Raw genomic sequence first — 19,452 nt, 5'->3', positions numbered from 1 at the left:
ATCATAGGCTGGCCGGCACCAGTGGAAGCTCAACGTCAGTAACGTGTTAAGGCCACAGCCCTCCGGTTGTTTGTTTCCAAAATGTAATACCTATAAAAACTGAACCGTGTGCGTGTGCCCGGGAGGCCCGCGTTGTAATTTGAACTATTCTCTTCTTCTTAATACAAAGATATGCAGCTCTCCTGCGTATTCTCGAAAAAAAAAACTTTCTACACTAGATATATGACTTGGGTACTCAAAGTTCTTACACACCACAGACAACAAATTTATTCATGCACTACATGGAGGATGCTGTAGTCTCTCATGGATTTCTGAATTAGCTGCAAAGCGATCATAATCCAGTTGAATGTGAGCCCCCTGCAATTGCATCGAGTAACCTTGGCACTGGAGGCATTTCTGGTTCGCATATTCCCTCAAGAAACTGCACCACCTCAGCCATTGTGGGTCGATCAAACTCAATATCTTGGATACACCAACACGCAACTTTGCAAACCCTTTCAACTTCCTCCATGTTCACATCACCATGCAAGTTTGCATCCACAAGGCTCAAAATATCTCCATGGAGAAGCTTGCGTGCAACTTGCACAGGATAGTAGTCTGCACGGTCTTCATCACTATGTTTAGGAGAGTTCCTCTTTCCTGATATGATCTCTAGCAACACCATCCCGTAGCTGTAAACATCGACTTTGGAAGTAATAGCTGTTCCACTGATCCATTCGGGAGCAAGATATCCGATAGTTCCTCGCATTGTAGTCACAACACGGCTGAAGTCCCTCCCTAGAAACTTTGCCATACCAAAATCTGCAATTTTTGGAACAAAAGATGCGTCGAGAAGTATGTTTTGCGGCTTGATATCACAGTGTATGATGCAGTCTCGACATCCATGGTGCAAGTATCCAAGCCCTCTAGCTACTCCAAGAGCTATCTGATATCTAATGGTCCAATTCAGAATTGAACCATGACTTTGGAATAGATGAGAATCCAGGGAGCCGTTCGGCATGTGTTCATACACAAGTAGCCTCCTATCACCTTCGCAACAAAATCCAATCAATTTCACCAAATTTATATGCTGGATTATGCCAATTGAATTCACTTCTGCTCTGAATTGCTTCTCGCCTTGTCGTGCACCATCAAGCCTTTTCACTGCTATGGCAACTGAGTCACTAAGCCCGCCCTTAAATACAGACCCAAAACCACCTGTGCCTAGCTTCTCCGAGAATTTTTTTTGTTGCATATTGCAAGTCGACATATCTGAATGCAATGATGCCAACATCACCGTGGTCATTGCCCATTTTGCGATTAGACATCTTCCTGTTTCTCCTCCTCCAAATCACTACTAGAAAGATAAAGCCGGCCAAAGTGACAATGCTTGCACCAATGGCGGCACCAATGACAATTCCACTCTTATTACGTTTCCTATGCTGCAGCTCTTTGGCGGCAAGGCGAAGATAAAGCATTTCTCCATTACTATCAGTAGCTACATTAAGTAACTCGTCATGCCAGATATAGCAGCCATCTTTGCCATAAGAATATGCAGTGCAAGAGCAGTTTCTTAAACAAGCTTGTGCGCATTCGTTTGGACTTGATGCATTCAGTGTAACTTTGCCACTCTGGGGCAACCTAATGCCTGGCATAGAGTAGAATTTGTCTGTCATACCTGTCTTGTTTCCAACGTCGCCGCCACAATTCAGCGGAGTGTTTCTGGTGCACCCGCCTGTTCTGTCCTTTATCTCCCAATCGGCAGGTGACCTTACGGAGAACCCCTTCATGCAGTTGCAGTAAGGATCTGCATTAGAAGTGCAGACCGTGAAAGGGCCACATGCAGCATACACATCACATTGATATCTTGGCTGGTCGTTAATCGTGAACCAATCCTGCCCGGCCCATACGCGCAGCTGCATTTGGCCAGAGACATCCAGCACATTTATTGTGAGTGCGTTCTCATTCCGTATGTTGTAGGTGAAGTAAACCTCTTGGTCATTGTTGACTAAGGTAAAATTGGCTAGGGACGAACCTGCAGACATCTATCTCCGGTATTGAGCTAAAGAATCTACCAGTCCACTTCCCAGAAGACCAATACACAGCAGATGAGTTCCATAGCATCCTACCAACCCCATCGAGGTCCATCTTCGAGGAGTACATACCTGAAGATAGATCAATCGAATTCTTTCTCGAAACAGTATAGCGGTTCAGACCTGTGACCTTGTTCCATCCAACCTTAGCACCTGGTAGCACGGTGTCTGTCGGGTAGTCAAAGCTTTCCCAGAATGTGCGGGAAGAGTTGGAGGAGCTCCGTAGGACAAGGTTGCCACTGTCCAAGAGTACTGCGACAGTGTCGTTGGCTGTTATGTTTGCCCGGGTAGACCAGATGTTACCCTGAGCTAAGACAACCAAGTTGCCGTCGCTGCGAATTATGAGCTCTGGCGAAACTGAACCCGAGATCGGATGATCCCTGTTGGCCGTCCACACAGGGGTTAGCTTGGGAACCTTGTTGAACCATATGCCGAGGTACCAGTTGGGGAGGTTGCTGGTGCCTATTTGGAAGAAGCCGAGTGCGAACTTGCCATTGCCGGAGACAAGCCTCTCGTCGCTGCCGAGGGAACGGCCGCGTGAGAGTGTGTCCGTGGCAACGGAGTACGAGGGATTGTGCTGGGAGAAAAGGAGCCCGCACAGGACGAGGAGGAGGAGGGGACGCATGGCGAGAGAGATGGGAGGAGCGGTGTGCAACGACAACGAGAGAACGAAGTTGCTAGCTGGCTCGCCGCGGTCGTTGCAAGATGCTGAATATAATGGTGGCTGCGTGCTGGAGCTAGCTCTAAAGACATGGAAATGCCAAGGGCCGTAGACAGGGTCAAAACTCAAGAACCAGCACCGTTAGTTACGTTGGCATTCCATGCACGTCGCACTAGTGATAGTTTTGATCTTCGACAACAACGACTGATGTTGCTGGCTACTCTCCTGTTTCAAAATTATAGTTTAATTTAGTTTTATCCTAAATCAAACTTGTATAACTTTAACTTGTCTAATTTTAATCGAGTTTATAGAAAAAGCACCAGCACCTGCATCATCAAATCAGTGCATTTAATTTTAAATCCACCGTGAAATATTTCTTTATGTTGCATTTATTTAATATGTTTTTGTGTAAATTTTATCGAATTTAAAAAATATTGACTTAGCACAGAGAAGCGAATAACAATTTGAAAGTAGTAGCGAACAAACGACAATGAACAATTTTCTAGACGGAGAGCATCTGTCTGTCAACGATATGCGCTTGACGTTTGAAAAATTAATTTTCTAGTGCGTCGCTAGCACTCTGGACAACTGTAAAAGAAGACAATACGTTGAATTATTGGAGCTCAAACCTACTATACTGAGTACCAGTGAAAGCAGCCCGAACAATGACGGTCTGAAGTAGACGGATCATTCACAAATCACACCACACAGATGGAATAACGCACAGTTACAAAATTTGCTGCTTCCTTAATCGGACTTAATATAGAAGGTAACGACCCTCTAAACCTCTAGGCTTTTTTTAACCCTTCTGATAACCCTAACTATCTCATCCGAACTCGGAATTGGATGCATATAAGCATTTTGATCATGCATCTAGACGAGAGTTAAACAGTGATAAAGTCTAATTTTAATTTCACATCATTTCAAAACGAAATTATCACCGTTGATTTTTATCAACAATTGATGTTGCCACTTTTGTTATTATCCCCGTTAGCGGTCCACGCCGGCGTCAACTTGGGGACTTTGTTATTCCGAGCTACGAGTTGAGAGTGTCGTTGCAGGACCTTTTGCCCGTTTGAAAGAAGCCGAGGACGAAGTTGCCATTGCTAACTAGCTTGCCGGTGTTAGCAAGATGTGGGGAATGGTGGCTGAATAATGCTGCAGCCTGTATTGGAATGCGAAAACTCGAACCATTGGTCAGAGTCAGCAAAGGTTGTTGGGATGTCATAATTCGATCTCTAGTGTGACAAGCCGACGGGAACGGCACGTCGTGGCAAGTAGTCGTTCCGAGACATGACAGGACTGAACTTGATTTTCTGGCGAAAACAAAGACGCTGCTGCGTGGAAGTGCATATTTTTCACGGGACCTGAACTGCTGAAGATTAAAAGTCACTCCATTACAGGGAAACCCACCTTTTGCAGCAAAATCTGATTTGCAATATTCAAGGTTATTGCCTCAAAAGTCAAAACATATTTTTGTCACCATAGGTGTATCTTATTACCACAAATCTTTTTTGTTGCAAAAGGATATAGGAGTGAAGGCTCAAGTTTTAGTTGCATGAACACTCTTACCCCTTTCTCAGTTACGCATCATAATGCATTGATCAAGTTAGGTTTGTCACTGGGCAGTCCCAACCCATGAAATCTATGAGCAGTTTCCATACTGCCATAACAGCAAGAGAATTAGAAACTATGCACCTAACCCATATTTCTTTGTTGACTCCCGTCCGTCTCCATCCCTCCCCCACCCCATCTCTTTCACCGTGTCATCCGGCGGTGGCTCGACGGCACGGTGGGCGGCGGCCCATGGGGCACAACGGGGAAGCTCGATGGTCGTGGCAAGCACAATCTGATAGGGACGGCCAGCGCAACGTGGATTGCGCGATGGTTGGCCACGGCGTCAAGAGCGGTGATGGTGAGGCGCACGCGCAGCCAGCGGCGGCGGCATCAGGGATTTGCGCAGCCTCAGGTAATGTCAAGACCTGCGGATTCGAGCTCCGGTACCAGGGAATTTTGAATGAACCACATAAGAATGTCTTGCAAGTTTCTATTGATATAGCAGAAAAATACAAAACTAGCCCTGTGAGGCCACAATCAGGAAAAGAAAAGAAGACGAAAAAATTAAACTCGGTCAGTTGGATTGGGACATCAACACGACCACACCGCACCACTCATGCAACAACATCTAGCCGGTTGGATTGGGACATCAACACGGCACCACTCAGCAGCAATACCCGACTGGTTGGATTGGGACGACATCAACTCATGCCACACACATATTGCGCCACTCCATACTCAACGGCCTGATTGGATTAGCAACTCAGCCAGCAGAATGTGAATACCATGGGTGGATGACAGCAGCGATCTGCCAAGGGGAAGAACCTAGCACCGAGACGGTCGCCGCAATGCATGATCGATCGCCGCTAGGGCAACGTGGAGCACTCCACCGGAATGTGCGGACCCCAACCGTCAACACAGATAGAGGTTGCAGGGGGAGAGGGTGAGAGAGAAGAGGGATTTGCTCATCCCCACGCAGGACCCCACCTTGATAGCCAAGAGCACCACAATGTCACCGAGAAGAAGGCCGGAATAGGATCTCCGAAGACGATGCTTCCAAGGAAGAAACGATGCTGAAAACGCTGCTGTAGGTGTTTAGACCTAGCAACCTACCGAGGGGGATCCCTGAGGTAGTGTTTTGGTTGGTGGGGATCGTCGAGATCAGGAATTCGATGGTGTACGTAGGCACGTGATTTAGACAAGTTCGGGCCGCTAGATCACGTAATACCCTACGTCCTATGTGTTGTTTGCTTGTATTCGATTGAACTTGTTTGGAGGGGGGTCCCTGCCCCACCTTATATTGCGGAGGGGTAGAGTTACAGGTCGGTTGTTTTACAAGAACACTAGTCGGATTCGACTAGTGAGTCCTACTCTAATTGCTATGAGTAGTTTCCTAGTCCTCGACTAGTTCCTGTCCTCCACATAGACCACATCGTCCTACACCGTAGTCTCCATATTTGACACGTCTCGGTGCACAACCCCGTATGTGGGACTGTCCAAACCTTCTGGTGGGCCCATAGGTGTATGTACGACAAGCCCCCGAGTACGTTTTAATCAAATGCAGCGGTCTCGAGTACCTTCGTTGACTTTGTCCTGACTAGTTGTTGGTGCTCTTTGAGTACTCTTTCGGTGTTGAATCTTCAAGTGAACCCGAGTACTATCGTGTGGCTAGAATGTGCTTAATCCTCATTTGACGCTGTCTTGGATCTTCAAATTTTAAATTTATATATGGAAGTGCGATGAAAATCGCACTCCATATGGAGTAGCTCTCGAGCCTTAGGTTGAATCAAAGAATCAGGCTGAGGTCAATCTGAAATCTGCTTCATCTTTGCCTTAAATCTCAGAGAAAAAACTTTTTTTAGTCGATGGGCATACGGCGCACAGCACCCGAGCCGTTACCCAACTAGTTTTGGGAGGTATAAGGGTCAACCACTGGTCATCATGACCGTTCGCCAACAGTAACCTTATCTTCTACGATATTCACCTTCTGCGCTATTGCCCCAGCGCCGCTGCAACCTGATCTGAGACCGCGCCCGGCTCGGTGGCGGAGGGGCGCAGGAGAACGGAGAACAACTGTTTTTTATTTCTCAAAGTCCACTATAAATTCATCATTAGCATTAGTATTAGATGTTTTTTATTTATCATCGTTCTAACAATAGGAACTATATCTCTACACGGTCCTCATCAATTCACCAATCAACAATTCATCAGAATTCTTAAGCATAGATTTAATCAAACCTGATTGATTAGCGGGTAGATTACTTGTATATAGTAGCTCTCTGTCATCGGAGTGATTTAGATTATTTAATCTTGATGATACTACTTTGCTCAATCTTCGCATAACATGATTGTTATGGTCTCTTGGCCACCCGAAGGATCTCTTAATAATGAAGAACCTCAGATAATTAATTCTTCGGGGTGGAGCTCCAGCCACCGCACACTACCTCTTGACGAGTCCATCAACTTATTCAAACCCTTCCTTATTGGACCTGCAATTTGTCCAGCAAAGGCGCAAAGCACGCACACGCCTAGGAAGCCCTACAGGTCGACCAACAACTTTCACAATTTGAAATTAGTAAAAGAAAAAAAAAACATGGTCCCCTCGTGTACCGTGTTCATGTGTTGGGTTTTCTTACCCCAAAAAAAAATCTCATATTGGATTTTAACTGGAGCTGAAACTGTAGAAAGACAAGACATGATCCATCAGCATTCCATGTAAATTTAAGCCTAACAAATTAAAGGATTGAACTCAATAAAGATCGAATCATAATATTATATGATTTGAACTAAAAATAGATAGGATCAAGTTGGATTGTGGAGCTCCTAGATCCACAGCCAGGTTATCAACGAGACAAAGCGAGGGGCACCCCGTTGCAAATAAGCGGGGAAAAACGGAGAGAGAGAGAATACGGGAAACACCGCGCCTCGCTCTCCCCACAAGCAAGCACGTACGCAAGCAGCAGCCCACAGTGTCGACTGGCGATCATGACGTCCAGGTCATGTCCATGGGGCCGGCCGTTCTCTCTGCTCTGCTGCCCCTGCCCAGCTGTGTGGAAATTCGAAAAGGATGCTGCTTGCTGCCTAAAAGCATGGTTAATACATAAGCTTGTCTTCTAGACAAGCCATGTCATTTGGAGACAAACGTTATAGACTATGCATACAGTAATTAGGCTCTTCACATTTTTCAAAACAATTTTTATTATATCAGACCCACCTGTGAGCATGGTTAACAGTACAGAATCCTGCATGGTCTAATATAGAGCTGGCAACCTAAGGCTCTGTTTGATTCAGCTTGTCTAGGAATCGATTTTCTAAGAAGCTGGCTGTCATAAGAATCCGCTTTCTCAAGAATCACTGACTGGAGAAGCAAGATGTTTGTCTTGAACGTGTATTCACTTGTATACCCCTAGAGATTTTAATGGTTTTTTGGTTGCTGAATAAGTGGATAACTCACTATTTTCACTAATTTTTTGCATTCTGGTGTTAATTTTTTTTATGATAGATCACTTTTTACAATATTAATAAAATCTAAAAACTGAATCATTTAGAACTATAACCGAACAAAAGTCATTCGTAGAACAAAAATGATTCGTTACAGCATGGCATCAAATCTACTTGAACAGGCACTAAGTGATTCATTCGGATCCACAATTCAAAAATTAAACCATTCACAATTTTGAACAAAACGATCATCCAATCACAAAACGATGAGGAAAATCGCATCAAGCAAAAATGAATCACTTGGTTTCTTCAAGCTGGTGGATTTGTAGAAGCGTAATTCGCACCTCAGGGCTGCTCTCTGCCTACCAAGGGGAGCCACGCGCGGGGGGCTGGGGAGGGGCCAAGGAGCGAAGGAACGGCAGGGTCACTCGGCGACGGCTCGATCCAAACCCATCGACTCAGGCTTCGGCGAGCGCCGTCCCAGCGGCCGTGCTCAAATGGACAGACGAGGCGCGGAGGGCTTGGCTACAGCGCGGACGCAGGGTGCGGTCACGCGGAGGGGAGGGGTGCGGAGGCGATGGTGTTCATGGTGCGACTGGAGTCGGGGAGGTGGAATCCGAACCTAGAAGCGATATTTATCAGGTGGCAAAGGGCGGGTAGTTTCATCCCAACTTGAGGGGTAGTTTTGTAAACCTGTTGCAGGAATCAGCGGGATTTTCCCTAAAGCGATCAGAGATCCGATTCCTCAGTGCAATGCAATAGTGCATTCTTTGCTATGGTAAAATTCGATTCCCGTGGAATCTGGCGAGAATCGCGCCATTTGGGGGTCTGCTCAATTATTTTGGCAAGAATCGGTCAGAATCGGTATCAACCCCCCCCCCCCCCCCCCCCTAGAGGGGAAGTATTTGATTTTCGCTCTACGGATAACTATTGCGAATTCATGTTTAAAACAATTCGTTGCTGCAGCTATAGAGAACTGTTGCTGGTTGAAGATGAAGTTGAACATTATTGTTCCATTATCAGCATACATGTAAAGTTGTATCACCCCTTACTATGGTTCACAAATTTGAATGGATTCAACGTAAGCCATGATTAGATACAAGTTTAGCTCCAGTGAGAAGAAAAGATAGCAGTGGTTATGCTAATTTCACCAGTTGACTAATTCCAAGTGTCTCGGGACATACTTTATTTTTATAAGAGAAGCTTTATTAATCGTAGACAGTTAAAATACCCGGATTGCGGTTGAAATATTCTTCTCTGTCGGCTGTCGGCTACCACCTTTCAGTCACTTTCAGCTAAGTTAACAGACTGCAATTACCACAGCTAGCTTTCAGTCAGTTTTCCTATCTTTTCAGTCGGAGTCTCATTTCACTGATTGCAAGTGTATTTTTTTTCCAGACACTTTTTCTTCCTTCCTTTCCTGAGCTATTTTTTTACTGATTTCTCTGTTGTTTTCAGCTGGTTTTCAGTTGGTTTTCTCTACACAAATGAAAACGCTGACGTGTCACAATGCTATTTGTTGAAAATCTGACTGAAATCGTAACTAAAAAATAGCCGGCTGTTTAGTAGCAACTTCCAAGGAAAGAAACAGTCTATTCGCAAAAAAAACTAAAGAAGAAAGAAACAGTCTTCTTATCCGGCGCAGACTGTGCTGGTTGTTTCACCCACCATTCGCTGAGATTTCAACGAAAGCCACCTCACCCGCGGTCGTCGTGGCAGACCAAAACCTGCATGTTTTGGCAATCTTCAACACAGCCGGCTGATCATAGGAAATCCACGTCCACTTCACTCTGTCCAACTCGATGACTTCTGTGGCTGCGCACTTTCCAACGTCGTCAAGAGGAGGTGCTCGACTTTGCAGATACTCCCTGTCCCTGCGCTAACACTCCAATCTTACGCTGATTCATAGCCATGCTTCTCGTCCTACTGCTCTTTGTGCTCATCTTCTCCCCGCTACACGCTGCTTCTGCAAGGGACACCATCTCCCCCGGCGAAACCCTCGGTGGCAGCGACGTGATCGTCTCCAGCAACGGCAAGTACGCGCTCGGCTTCTTCAAAACCGGCAGTGAGTCTTCTGGCAACACCTCCAACTACTGGTATTTAGGCATATGGATCAACAGAGTCCCCACCATGACTACGGTGTGGGTCGCAAACGAGGATGCTCCGATTGCTGATCTGACGACGGCAGTGCTCACAATCTCCTTAGATGGCAACCTTGTCGTCCTTAACCATGTCTCCAAATCCATCATCTGGACCACCCAAGCCAACGTCACAACCAACAACACGGTAGCAACGCTGTCAGACGGCGGGAACCTCATCCTACAGAAATCTTTGGACCTCACAGATGTCCTATGGCAAAGCTTCGACCACCCTACAAATAGTCTTCTCCCCGGCGCAAAGCTCGGTCGGGACAAGGTCACTGGTCTGAACCGCCGTCTTGTTTCAAGGAAGAACTGGGTCGACCAGGCTCCTGGAGCGTACTCGTTGGAGCTCGACCCCACAGGTGCTGCTCAGTTCATCCTTGTAGAGCTAAACTCTGGCGTAACATATTGGTCCAGTGGAGTCTGGAACGGCCGGTTCTTCAACTCGATACCGGACATGGGTGCTTATTCTGAATTTGTGAACAACAGCAGAGAGGTGTATTTGACAACTCCCTTGCAGGACGTGACAATGGCCATGCATCTTTCGTTGGAAGTCTCTGGTCAGTTGAAGGCGTATGTCTGGTACGAGCAGTTACAGGATTGGGTTACTTCTGCTGTCCAACCAAAATCTCAATGTGATGTCTATGCAATTTGTGGACCTTACACAATTTGCGATGATAACGTAATCCCCTCTTGCAACTGTATGAAGGGCTTCTCCATCAAGTCACTTAAGGATTGGGAGCTAGGAGATCGAACAGGTGGGTGTATAAGAAATAAGCCATTAGATTATTGCAGTAACAACAAGGCAACGGGCTCAAGAGATGGATTCTACAACATACCATGCTTCAGATTGCCCCAGAATGCTCAGAGCACAACAGTTATTGCTAGTGAAGGTGAGTGTGCACAAGCTTGCTTAAGTAATTGCTCCTGCACTGCGTACTCCTTTGGCGACTATGGCTGCTACGTCTGGCATGATGAACTGCTTAATGTCAAACAGCAGCAGTATAGTGACCTTACTAGTACTAAGGTGGAATTCCTAAAGGTTCGCCTTGCTGCAAAAGAGTTGAATAGTTGGGAAAACCATAGAAGGGAAATGTTAGTTTGGGTTGTTACCAGTGCAACTGTGGCTTTGTTTGGACTCGTCCTGCTACTGATAATTTGGAGGAACCGAAAAATCCAGTATTTTCGCAAATTTAACGGTGTTCAGGGTGGCAATGGGATTGTTGCATTTAGATACATAGACTTGAAGCATGCAACTAAAAGTTTCTCAATCAAGCTAGGGAGCGGTGGTTTTGGCTCTGTTTACAAGGGTTTTTTAGCTGACTCAACTGCCATAGCAGTGAAAATGCTTGACGGTTTTCGTCAAGGAGAGAAACAATTCAGGGCTGAAGTGAGCTCAATCGGAATCATCCACCATGTTAATTTGGTGAAACTGATTGGTTTCTGTTGTGAGGGAAATAAGAGATTGCTAGTTTACGAGTACTTGCCATATCATTCTCTTGATGTTCATGTATTTCAGAGAAGTGTTACATTTCTGAATTGGAAAACTAGGTACCAAGTGGCCCTAGGAGTTGCTAGAGGACTGGCATACTTGCATGAGAGCTGCCGGGAATGTATCATACACTGTGATATTAAACCACAAAACATACTTCTTGATGCATCATTCACTCCTAAAATTGCAGACTTTGGAATGGCAAAGTTCATGCAAAGGGATTCTAGCCGAGCCTTGACAACGATGAGAGGAACTATAGGTTATCTTGCACCTGAATGGCTTAGTGGAGTGGCTATTACAACAAAAATTGATGTTTATAGCTATGGGATGGTGTTGTTGGAAATTATATCAGGAAGGAGAAACACATCCGAACAATGCACTAGTTGTGCTGACAATGATGTTTATTTTCCTCTGCAAGTCGCAAATAATCTTCTCAAGGGCGATGTGCAGGTTTTGGTAGATCCTAAGTTGTGTGGAGATTTCAGTTTGGAAGAGGTTGAACGAGTTTGCAAAATTGCTTGTTGGTGCATCCAAGATAAGGACTCTGATCGACCGGCAATGGGTGAGGTTGTTCAGTTTTTAGACGGTCTACGTGAGGTCGATGTTCCTCCACTCCCAAAAATACTCCAAGCTGTTGCTGGAAGCCCACCATTATTAAACAATATGTAATTTTTTTGCTGAAATAAGTATGTTTTTGTGAGGAAAGTAAATTTTACTTGACAATGAACTCTTGTGAGCAGTGAGCATTTCTAACATTCAAAATTTATCCACAACTATAAGAGTATCTGGCATAATTCCCCCCCTCCCAGGACTCATCATGAATTTAAGCTTGGTGAAAGTGAAACACAAGTACCATTTCAAAACATGTGGACGGACGGATGGCAAAGTGGAACACAAGCTATCCAGGTCATTGAATTCGAGCTCTTTCACGTACACAATACTACCACTCAGTGGTATATAGTATAGAAAAAGAGTAATATAGTAATTATTACTAGGGTCATTGTAATCTTATCAGATGATGAGAAATATATTACCATCTCAAAGAACAAGAAAAATATATTATGTGTATGCCATTTATATTTTTTCCACAATACCCTTGTTCCACATGTACTACTCACATATACTACCATACCACTAGTAAGACTTTAGTAGTATATAATTAATTTTAACCATCGGATGTTTTTTTACTAGTCATTTTTGAACACCAGTATAGGATAGTATTGTGTACTGTAAAAGAATTTTTGAATTCTCTAGTTTTTGACAATTTTGATCGTCAATATATGTGTACAACAAATAAACTCAATTTCTAAGAATCGACTCAGCTTGTAGCCTCTCCACATCAACATTTTCAACTACTTGATTAAAGTTTTTAAAAAATTAACTAAGGACAAAACTAAAATAATAACTTGCATTTTGAAATGTAGCACGAGTACATGAACCTTTTTTACATTTTGGCTACCATTACGATCGCGCGCGCTTGGACAACGAAGACGGCTACGTGCAGGCCGAATGGGATCTCCCCGCGATAGCCGTGAGCAACCTCGGCACCGGAGGCATCTCGACCTCAACCAGACCTTCGAGAATCTGGACCACCTTCCCCATCGTCGGCCGATCAACTTCGCTGTCCTGAATGCACCAGCAGGCCACCTTGCACGCCCTCTCCACCTCCTCGACGACGGCGTCGCCGCGCAGCCTTCGATCCACGAGGCTCATCACATCCCCCTCCAGAAGCTTTCGCGCGGCCAGGACCGGGAAGTAGACAACATCGTCGTCGTCGTCCCCACCGCCGCCGCCGCCGCACTCCTCCTGCGAGTTCATCCTCCCGGACACGATCTCCAGCAGCACCATCCCGTAGGCGTACACGTCGACCTTGGGCGTGATGGCCATCCCGCCGATCCACTCCGGCGCGAGGTACCCGACGGTTCCCCTGGCCGTGGTCAGCACCCGGCTCAAATCCCTCGCCATGAGCTTCGCCATCCCGAAGTCGGCGATCTTCGGCCCGAACGATCCGTCGAGGAGTATGTTCTGCGGCTTGACGTCGCAGTGGATGACGCAGTCCCGGCAGCTCTCGTGCAGGTACGCCAGGCCCCGCGCGACGCCGACCGCGATCCGGTACCTGGTGCTCCAGCTCAGGGCGGCGGCGGCGGCGTCGCTCCGGAAGAGGTGGACGTCGAGGGAGAGGTTGGGCATGTGCTCGTAGACCAGCAGCCTCCTGCCGCGCTCGCAGCAGAAGCCGGCCATCCTGACCAGGTTTGTGTGCTGGAGGATGCCGATGGAGCTCACCTCCGCCCTGAACTGCTTCTCCACTCGGTAGGAGCCGTTGAGCCTCTTGACGGCGATGGTCGTGGAATTGTCTAACGATCCCTTGAACACGGAACCGAACCCCCCGGCTCCAATCTTGTCTGAAAAATCCCTAGTCGCTCTCTGGAGATCTCTGTATCTGAACGCGATCAGCCCACTGTCACCGTGTAAACTGTTCAACGTGTGAAAATTCCTTCTGTTCCTTCTTGCCATCGCCATCAGGAGCAAGATGAGCGCTACGAGACTCAAAGCGGCAATACCAGTTGCGATGGCGACTCCAATGACCATCCCCCTGTTCTTCTTCCTTGTCTGAAACTCCTTCGCAGCGAGGCGAAGGTAAAGAACTTCGCCGTCATCAGCGGCGGCATCAGCAACAGCAAACTGCAGGTGCTTCACATTAAACAGCTCACCATGCCACACATTGCAACCGCTGCTACCGAAGGAATAAGCAGAACAAGAGCAGGTGCTCAGACAAGCCTGCTCGCATTCAGCTGCGCTTGCGACGTGTCCTCCAACGCTCCGTCGATCATACGGCAAGCTCACGGCTGCCACGGCGTAGAACCTGTCTGCCAGTCCGGCGACACTACTGCCGCTGCCACCGCAATCCAGGGGAATGTCCCTCTTGCACCCGGCCGTTCTGTCACCGAGCTCCCAGTCATCAGGCGCCGCCACGGAGAATCCCCTCATGCAGCTGCACGGCGAGGTCGCGCCGTCGGTGCAGACCGCGAAGGGTCCGCAGGTGGCGTGCACGTCGCACTGGAGCTCCGGGTGCGGGTAGATTGTCCACCATTCCTGCGAACTCTCATGCCAGAGGAGGACCTTCCTCTGCCCGGACACGTCGAGGAAGCTGTACACGGTGTCGGCCTCATCGCGCAGGTGGTACGCGAAGGACACCTCCCGGCCGTCGTCGACGAAGGTGAATTCGAACAGGTGGCGCACCGTCATCCCCGGCACCGAGCTGAAGTACTGGTACCGCTCGTCCCAGTCCCCGCTGGACCAGTACGGCACGGACGAGTTCCACAGCAGCCGGACGACGCCGGCGAGGCCGAGCTCCATGGAGTACGCGCCCGGGGACTGGTCGAACATGTTCTTCCTCGAGACGAGGCGGCGGGTGCGGCCGGTGACCCTGTCGAGCCCGATCGTCGCGTCGGGGAGGAGGGTGTCCGTCGGGTGATCGAAGCTCTGCCACAGCGCGCCGGATGATGACGCGTTGGCGGCGGCCGAGCGCCGGCGCAGGACGAGGTTCCCGGTGTCCAGGAGCACGAGCACGGTGGCGTTGGTTGTCGCCGTCGCGTTGGCTTGGCTGGACCAGATGGTGGAGTTGGTGGCCCTGTCGAACAGGACGAGGTTGCCGTCATCGGAGAAGGAGAGCTCGGATGAGCTTGGGTCCGTCAATGGCTCCTCCCTGTATGCTACCCACACGGGAGTGAAATTGGGGATCTTATTGAACCATATGCCAAGATACCAGCGGCTATCAGTGGTGCTGCCGGCGCCGGCGAGCTGGAAGAAGCCGAGCGCGAACTTGCCGTTGCCGGAGACGAGCTTGTCGCCGGTGGCGAGGGACTGGCCGGGGAAGAGTGCCTCCGTGCTTCTGGCTGCAGAGATTGCGGGAGTGTGGTGGCTGGAGAGATGTAGTGCTAGTACCAGCAGGATGAGGAGACGCATGTCGATTGCGTAGTAGAGCTTGCTGCTAGGAGGAAGAAAGGTGTGTCCCTACCATAATAGTTGCGTACGGATGCTATTTTTTCCATTCATTACCTTTGAGAAGGATCAGTCGTGATCTTCTAGACTCCACCAAGAGTCTGGACGAATTCGTTGTTTCATCCAAACGTGTAAACGATGCCCTCTCCGTGGTTAGGGTTTTAACGCGGGCTAATATTTTTAGAAGCTATAATATTTAAAAAATATTTAGAAATTAAACTTCTAGCTAATAATCAAAATTGTTTACCTACTGCTCTCTCATTTTTTCAGTACTTCAACTTAATACTTATATAGATGTATACTTATCTTTATCCAGTTGTGATTGATTTTTAATTAGTAATTACTCTATACACTTTTTCATCCAAATTCACACCTTTTTCATTTCTATCACACCTCCATACATTGGGTTTAGCATAAAAATCAATATTTTCATCAATTCCTCACATATATGTATAAATGGTCTACATGGTGGCACTCATCATGCTTATATACTTTAAACTTAGTATTTCTATATTAACAATGACATAAATAGGTAATTTAGAATCATATATTAGTTTACTTTTTAATATTTCTATATGATGCACATGAAGATAATTAGATTAAGATTTAGGTATTTACTTTAGATTATTTTTTTATAACGACGTATGTGGGTCACTTAGATACAAATTTAGAATGACATTTTAACCATCTATGTGTATAAGGCATGGTATGACTTGGCACGGTCTTCCAAATAATTCTTTAATCATTCATTTATCTTATATTATATTGTTTACGGTAATAAACTTATGATCATTAGAGTATATTTGATTACGAATCCAATCATATAAAATTTGCATTATAAAAAAATTAATAGTTAAATTATTGGTCAAAGATTGCAAAGTTTAAATATTAATATGCATGTGCGCTTATAAATGAAAACGAAGGGTGTATGTATGAGTAAATTGGATGAAGATTATGTGGTTACTTTAGATTATTTTTTATAATGGCTAAGCTCCGTTATTTAGATATAGGTTTAGAGTTTATTTTTGAATATTTTAATAATGATAGTGGGGTAACTTACCAATAACTATGATTATAATTTTTAACTTTTCACTTTGCATCGCATGTATGCACTTGAATTTGTTTAATGGACCCTAAGTTTGCGCTATAATTTTAACATAGAAATCTATATTCTCATCACTTCCTCTATATCTTTATAAATGGTGGCAAATATCTTGTGTATATACCTTAATTATTATATCATATACCAATAGTGTAAAAAAATAGATGATTTAGAATTATATATTACTGTAAATTTTTAATTAATGTGATTTGGATTCAAATGTAGGGTTACCTCATGTTATTTTTAATAATGGCATATGTGGGCAATATAGATGCAATTTTAAGGGGTTACTTTAAGTTATTTTAAGTATTAGCTGGTGGGAAATTTAGTTGCAAATTAGGGGTTATTTCAAATATTGTTTATAATGGCATAAGTGGATAATTTTGATAAAGATTAGGGGGTTGCTTTAATTTATTTTATATAATGGTAGAGGTGGGTAATTTAGATATAGATTTAGGGGTTACTTTAGGCTATTTTCATAATGGCATAGGTGGGTAATTTTTTAAAAATATAATAGATCCAATGGCTATGATGATTTGAGCCTACCAATTGATGGCTAGATGTTTTAATTTTTTGTGAGAATTTCTAGAATTTCTCTCTTAGTGTCCACCTAGGATCCTAGGTGGCATCACCTGGAGGCTTCAAAAGGAACCTCCAATTAGTAATAGTAAGATAAGATAGCCCAGTGCCGCATTGTGACCATGACTTTAGATACTCCGTTGTTTTCTTCTCCTATTGTGTTCATCAGCCACTTGGCTGATTGTTATAGAAAATAACATCGTAGAACGGAGGAATAGTATTTCTTTTGTTTGTTGTAGCACGATGTAACCAAACTACTCCATTCTCGGTCAAATTTCTCTAATTTATAAAAATATATTAATATATATATATAATACTAAATAAATGCAATCAAAATATATTTTAGGGTGGATTTAACTGAACTAATTTGATGATGTGAATGTTGTGTTTTTTCCTAAAAGCTTGGTACTCTCTGTGTCTTATAATATAGCTACGTTTATGTTTGTCTAAATCAAACATTCTTAACATTAACTATGAATAATAGGAAATTCATAAAGACCGTCAATGTAAAAGTATTTTTTTATTTTAAACTAATTATTTTAGAGATATTATTAGTCAAAGGTAAAAAAAATTTAATTTATGACAAATCTAAATATAGCTACATTTTAAAATGGATGCATTAGCTTGAAAAGTTCAACTTATGTTAAATGTTAAATCTAAAAATAATATGTGTTTGGAGCAGTGAGTATTTGTCAGCGTGCCATATTTGGAAGGGATGGCTAAACAACCAGTACTGTAGTATAGACGTATAGTATACTGCAAATTCTTGCAATACTACTTTCGGTCTCCCGGGAAACACATGACCCAATTGAAGCACGTGGATTGCAAGGAATATGGTGGTCACGCGGCGCCGGCGCTACCTTTCTCCGACCTTCCTTTCCGGCGCGCCGCCGCCCCGTGTGCACGGCCTAGTGTAATAGTGGCCGCCTGTGTTCTAGTCTAGCAAGTGGCATGCGGCTGCGGTCACGCGCATACTAGTAGACTTGTAGCCGATCGCGTGCCCTCACGCAAGGGGAGAAGCCATTTCAATGTTCCCAGCCGTGAGTAGTGGAGGTCTGGAGGAACGGGAGGGATTACAAATCAAAGCCAATCACCAGCCATTATTCACACGTTCAGAATTTAGGTGTTGGGTCAGGCTCATCTTCACTACAGAACAAACATGTACCAGCTGACATGTCTAAAACAACATCTTTACTGCCAGTCTGCCACTGCATTCTCCAAGTGAGTTCCGCTAATTACTCCCAAAATAATTCCCAAGAAATTTCAACTTTTCCATAAATAAATGTCGTGAACTTTGGAAATCCTAGATATTTGGATCAAACCATCATATCCAAACACAAACTACATCCCGCAAGGTATTCAGGGGACAAGTGAAGGGTGTGTAAAGAAAAAAAAATCCGGAGCTCAAGAGCAGCAGCAACTTGGGGCCGTTCGGTTGTTTTGCTGCTCAGCCTTGTCTTGTCAGGCGAGCGAATTCTTGCCGGCGCAAGCGAGCCGGATTGGCTATCCCACATTGGCAAGGAGAAACCTTAAGCACAGACTCCAAGATAAGCTAGTTGTTCTTCCAAATACATAGCCTCCGTCCCTATCTTTGCTTAGCAAGGCTTAATAGTACCCGGTAATGGTTCCAAACGGCCCCTTTTGCTGCTTTGCCTGGCCTTGCCTTGCCAGGCGAGCAGATTCTTGCTGGCGCAAGCGAGCCGGATTGGTTCTCCCGCATCGGCAAGGTGAAATATTGCCAACACAGACCCCGAGAAAAGCTAGCTGTTCTTCCAAACGTATAGTTCTCGTCCCTATCCTCCGTTTGGTTACTTTTGCTTATTTTTAGCACGTGTCACATCGAATGTTTAGATACTAATTCGAAGTATTAAATGTAGACTATTTACAAAACCCATTACATAAGTGGAGGCTAAACGGCGAGACGAATTTATTAAGTCTAATTAGTCCATAATTTGACAATGTGTTGCTACAATAAATATTTGCTAATGATGGATTAATTAGGCTTAATTAGGCTTAATAGATTCGTCTCGCCGTTTAGCCTCCACTTATGTAATGAGTTTTGTAAATAGTCTACGTTTAATACTCCTAATTAGTATCTAAACATTCGATGTGACCCGTGCTAAAAATAAGCAAAAGTAACCAAACGGGCCCTTACTCTTGTTTGTCCATCGGTCACCGAATTCTACTAAAAATTGAACGGCAAAATAATCGATGGTTAGAGTTTAGGATTTGGGATTGGAGGTTACCTGTGGTCTGAGGACCTAGAAGGGGTTTCTAGCGGCTCCTCGACCGGCGGTGGAGGTGGAAGAGATGGCAAAAGTATCAGAGGTGTCTATTCGGCCCCCGTAGCCAGGTGGGGGAGGTAGTTGGGATTGTGTCTCCTAGGATTTGGGTCATAGGTGGTG

General features: G+C 45.2%; 2 protein-coding genes and 2 pseudogenes across 2 annotated transcripts; 2 read left to right on the top strand and 2 right to left on the bottom strand.

Annotated features, from left to right (window-relative positions):
• Positions 1-331: 331 nt before the first annotated feature.
• LOC101760774 lies at positions 332-2,697 on the bottom strand (annotated as a pseudogene).
• Positions 2,698-9,535: 6,838 nt separating this feature from the next.
• On the top strand, positions 9,536-12,182 carry LOC101760362 (G-type lectin S-receptor-like serine/threonine-protein kinase At2g19130). Its single transcript, XM_012847621.2, has one exon. It carries the CDS (start codon positions 9,643-9,645, stop codon positions 12,031-12,033), a length of 2,391 nt encoding a protein of 796 aa, XP_012703075.1. The 5' UTR covers positions 9,536-9,642; the 3' UTR covers positions 12,034-12,182.
• Positions 12,183-12,640: 458 nt separating this feature from the next.
• LOC101759954 (G-type lectin S-receptor-like serine/threonine-protein kinase At2g19130) lies at positions 12,641-15,409 on the bottom strand. Its single transcript, XM_004977929.3, has one exon. It carries the CDS (start codon positions 15,328-15,330, stop codon positions 12,859-12,861), a length of 2,472 nt encoding a protein of 823 aa, XP_004977986.1. The 5' UTR covers positions 15,331-15,409; the 3' UTR covers positions 12,641-12,858.
• A 2,437-nt stretch (positions 15,410-17,846) lies between these two features.
• The window catches only part of LOC111257953, a 4,247-nt pseudogene continuing 2,641 nt past the window's right edge, over positions 17,847-19,452 (top strand).

Source organism: Setaria italica, chromosome VII, assembly GCF_000263155.2.
Source record: "Setaria italica strain Yugu1 chromosome VII, Setaria_italica_v2.0, whole genome shotgun sequence".
Classification (NCBI taxonomy): Eukaryota; Viridiplantae; Streptophyta; class Magnoliopsida; order Poales; family Poaceae; genus Setaria; species Setaria italica.
The sequence above is the reverse complement of the archived record's forward strand: the minus strand, read 5'-3'. Positions and strand labels throughout refer to the sequence as shown.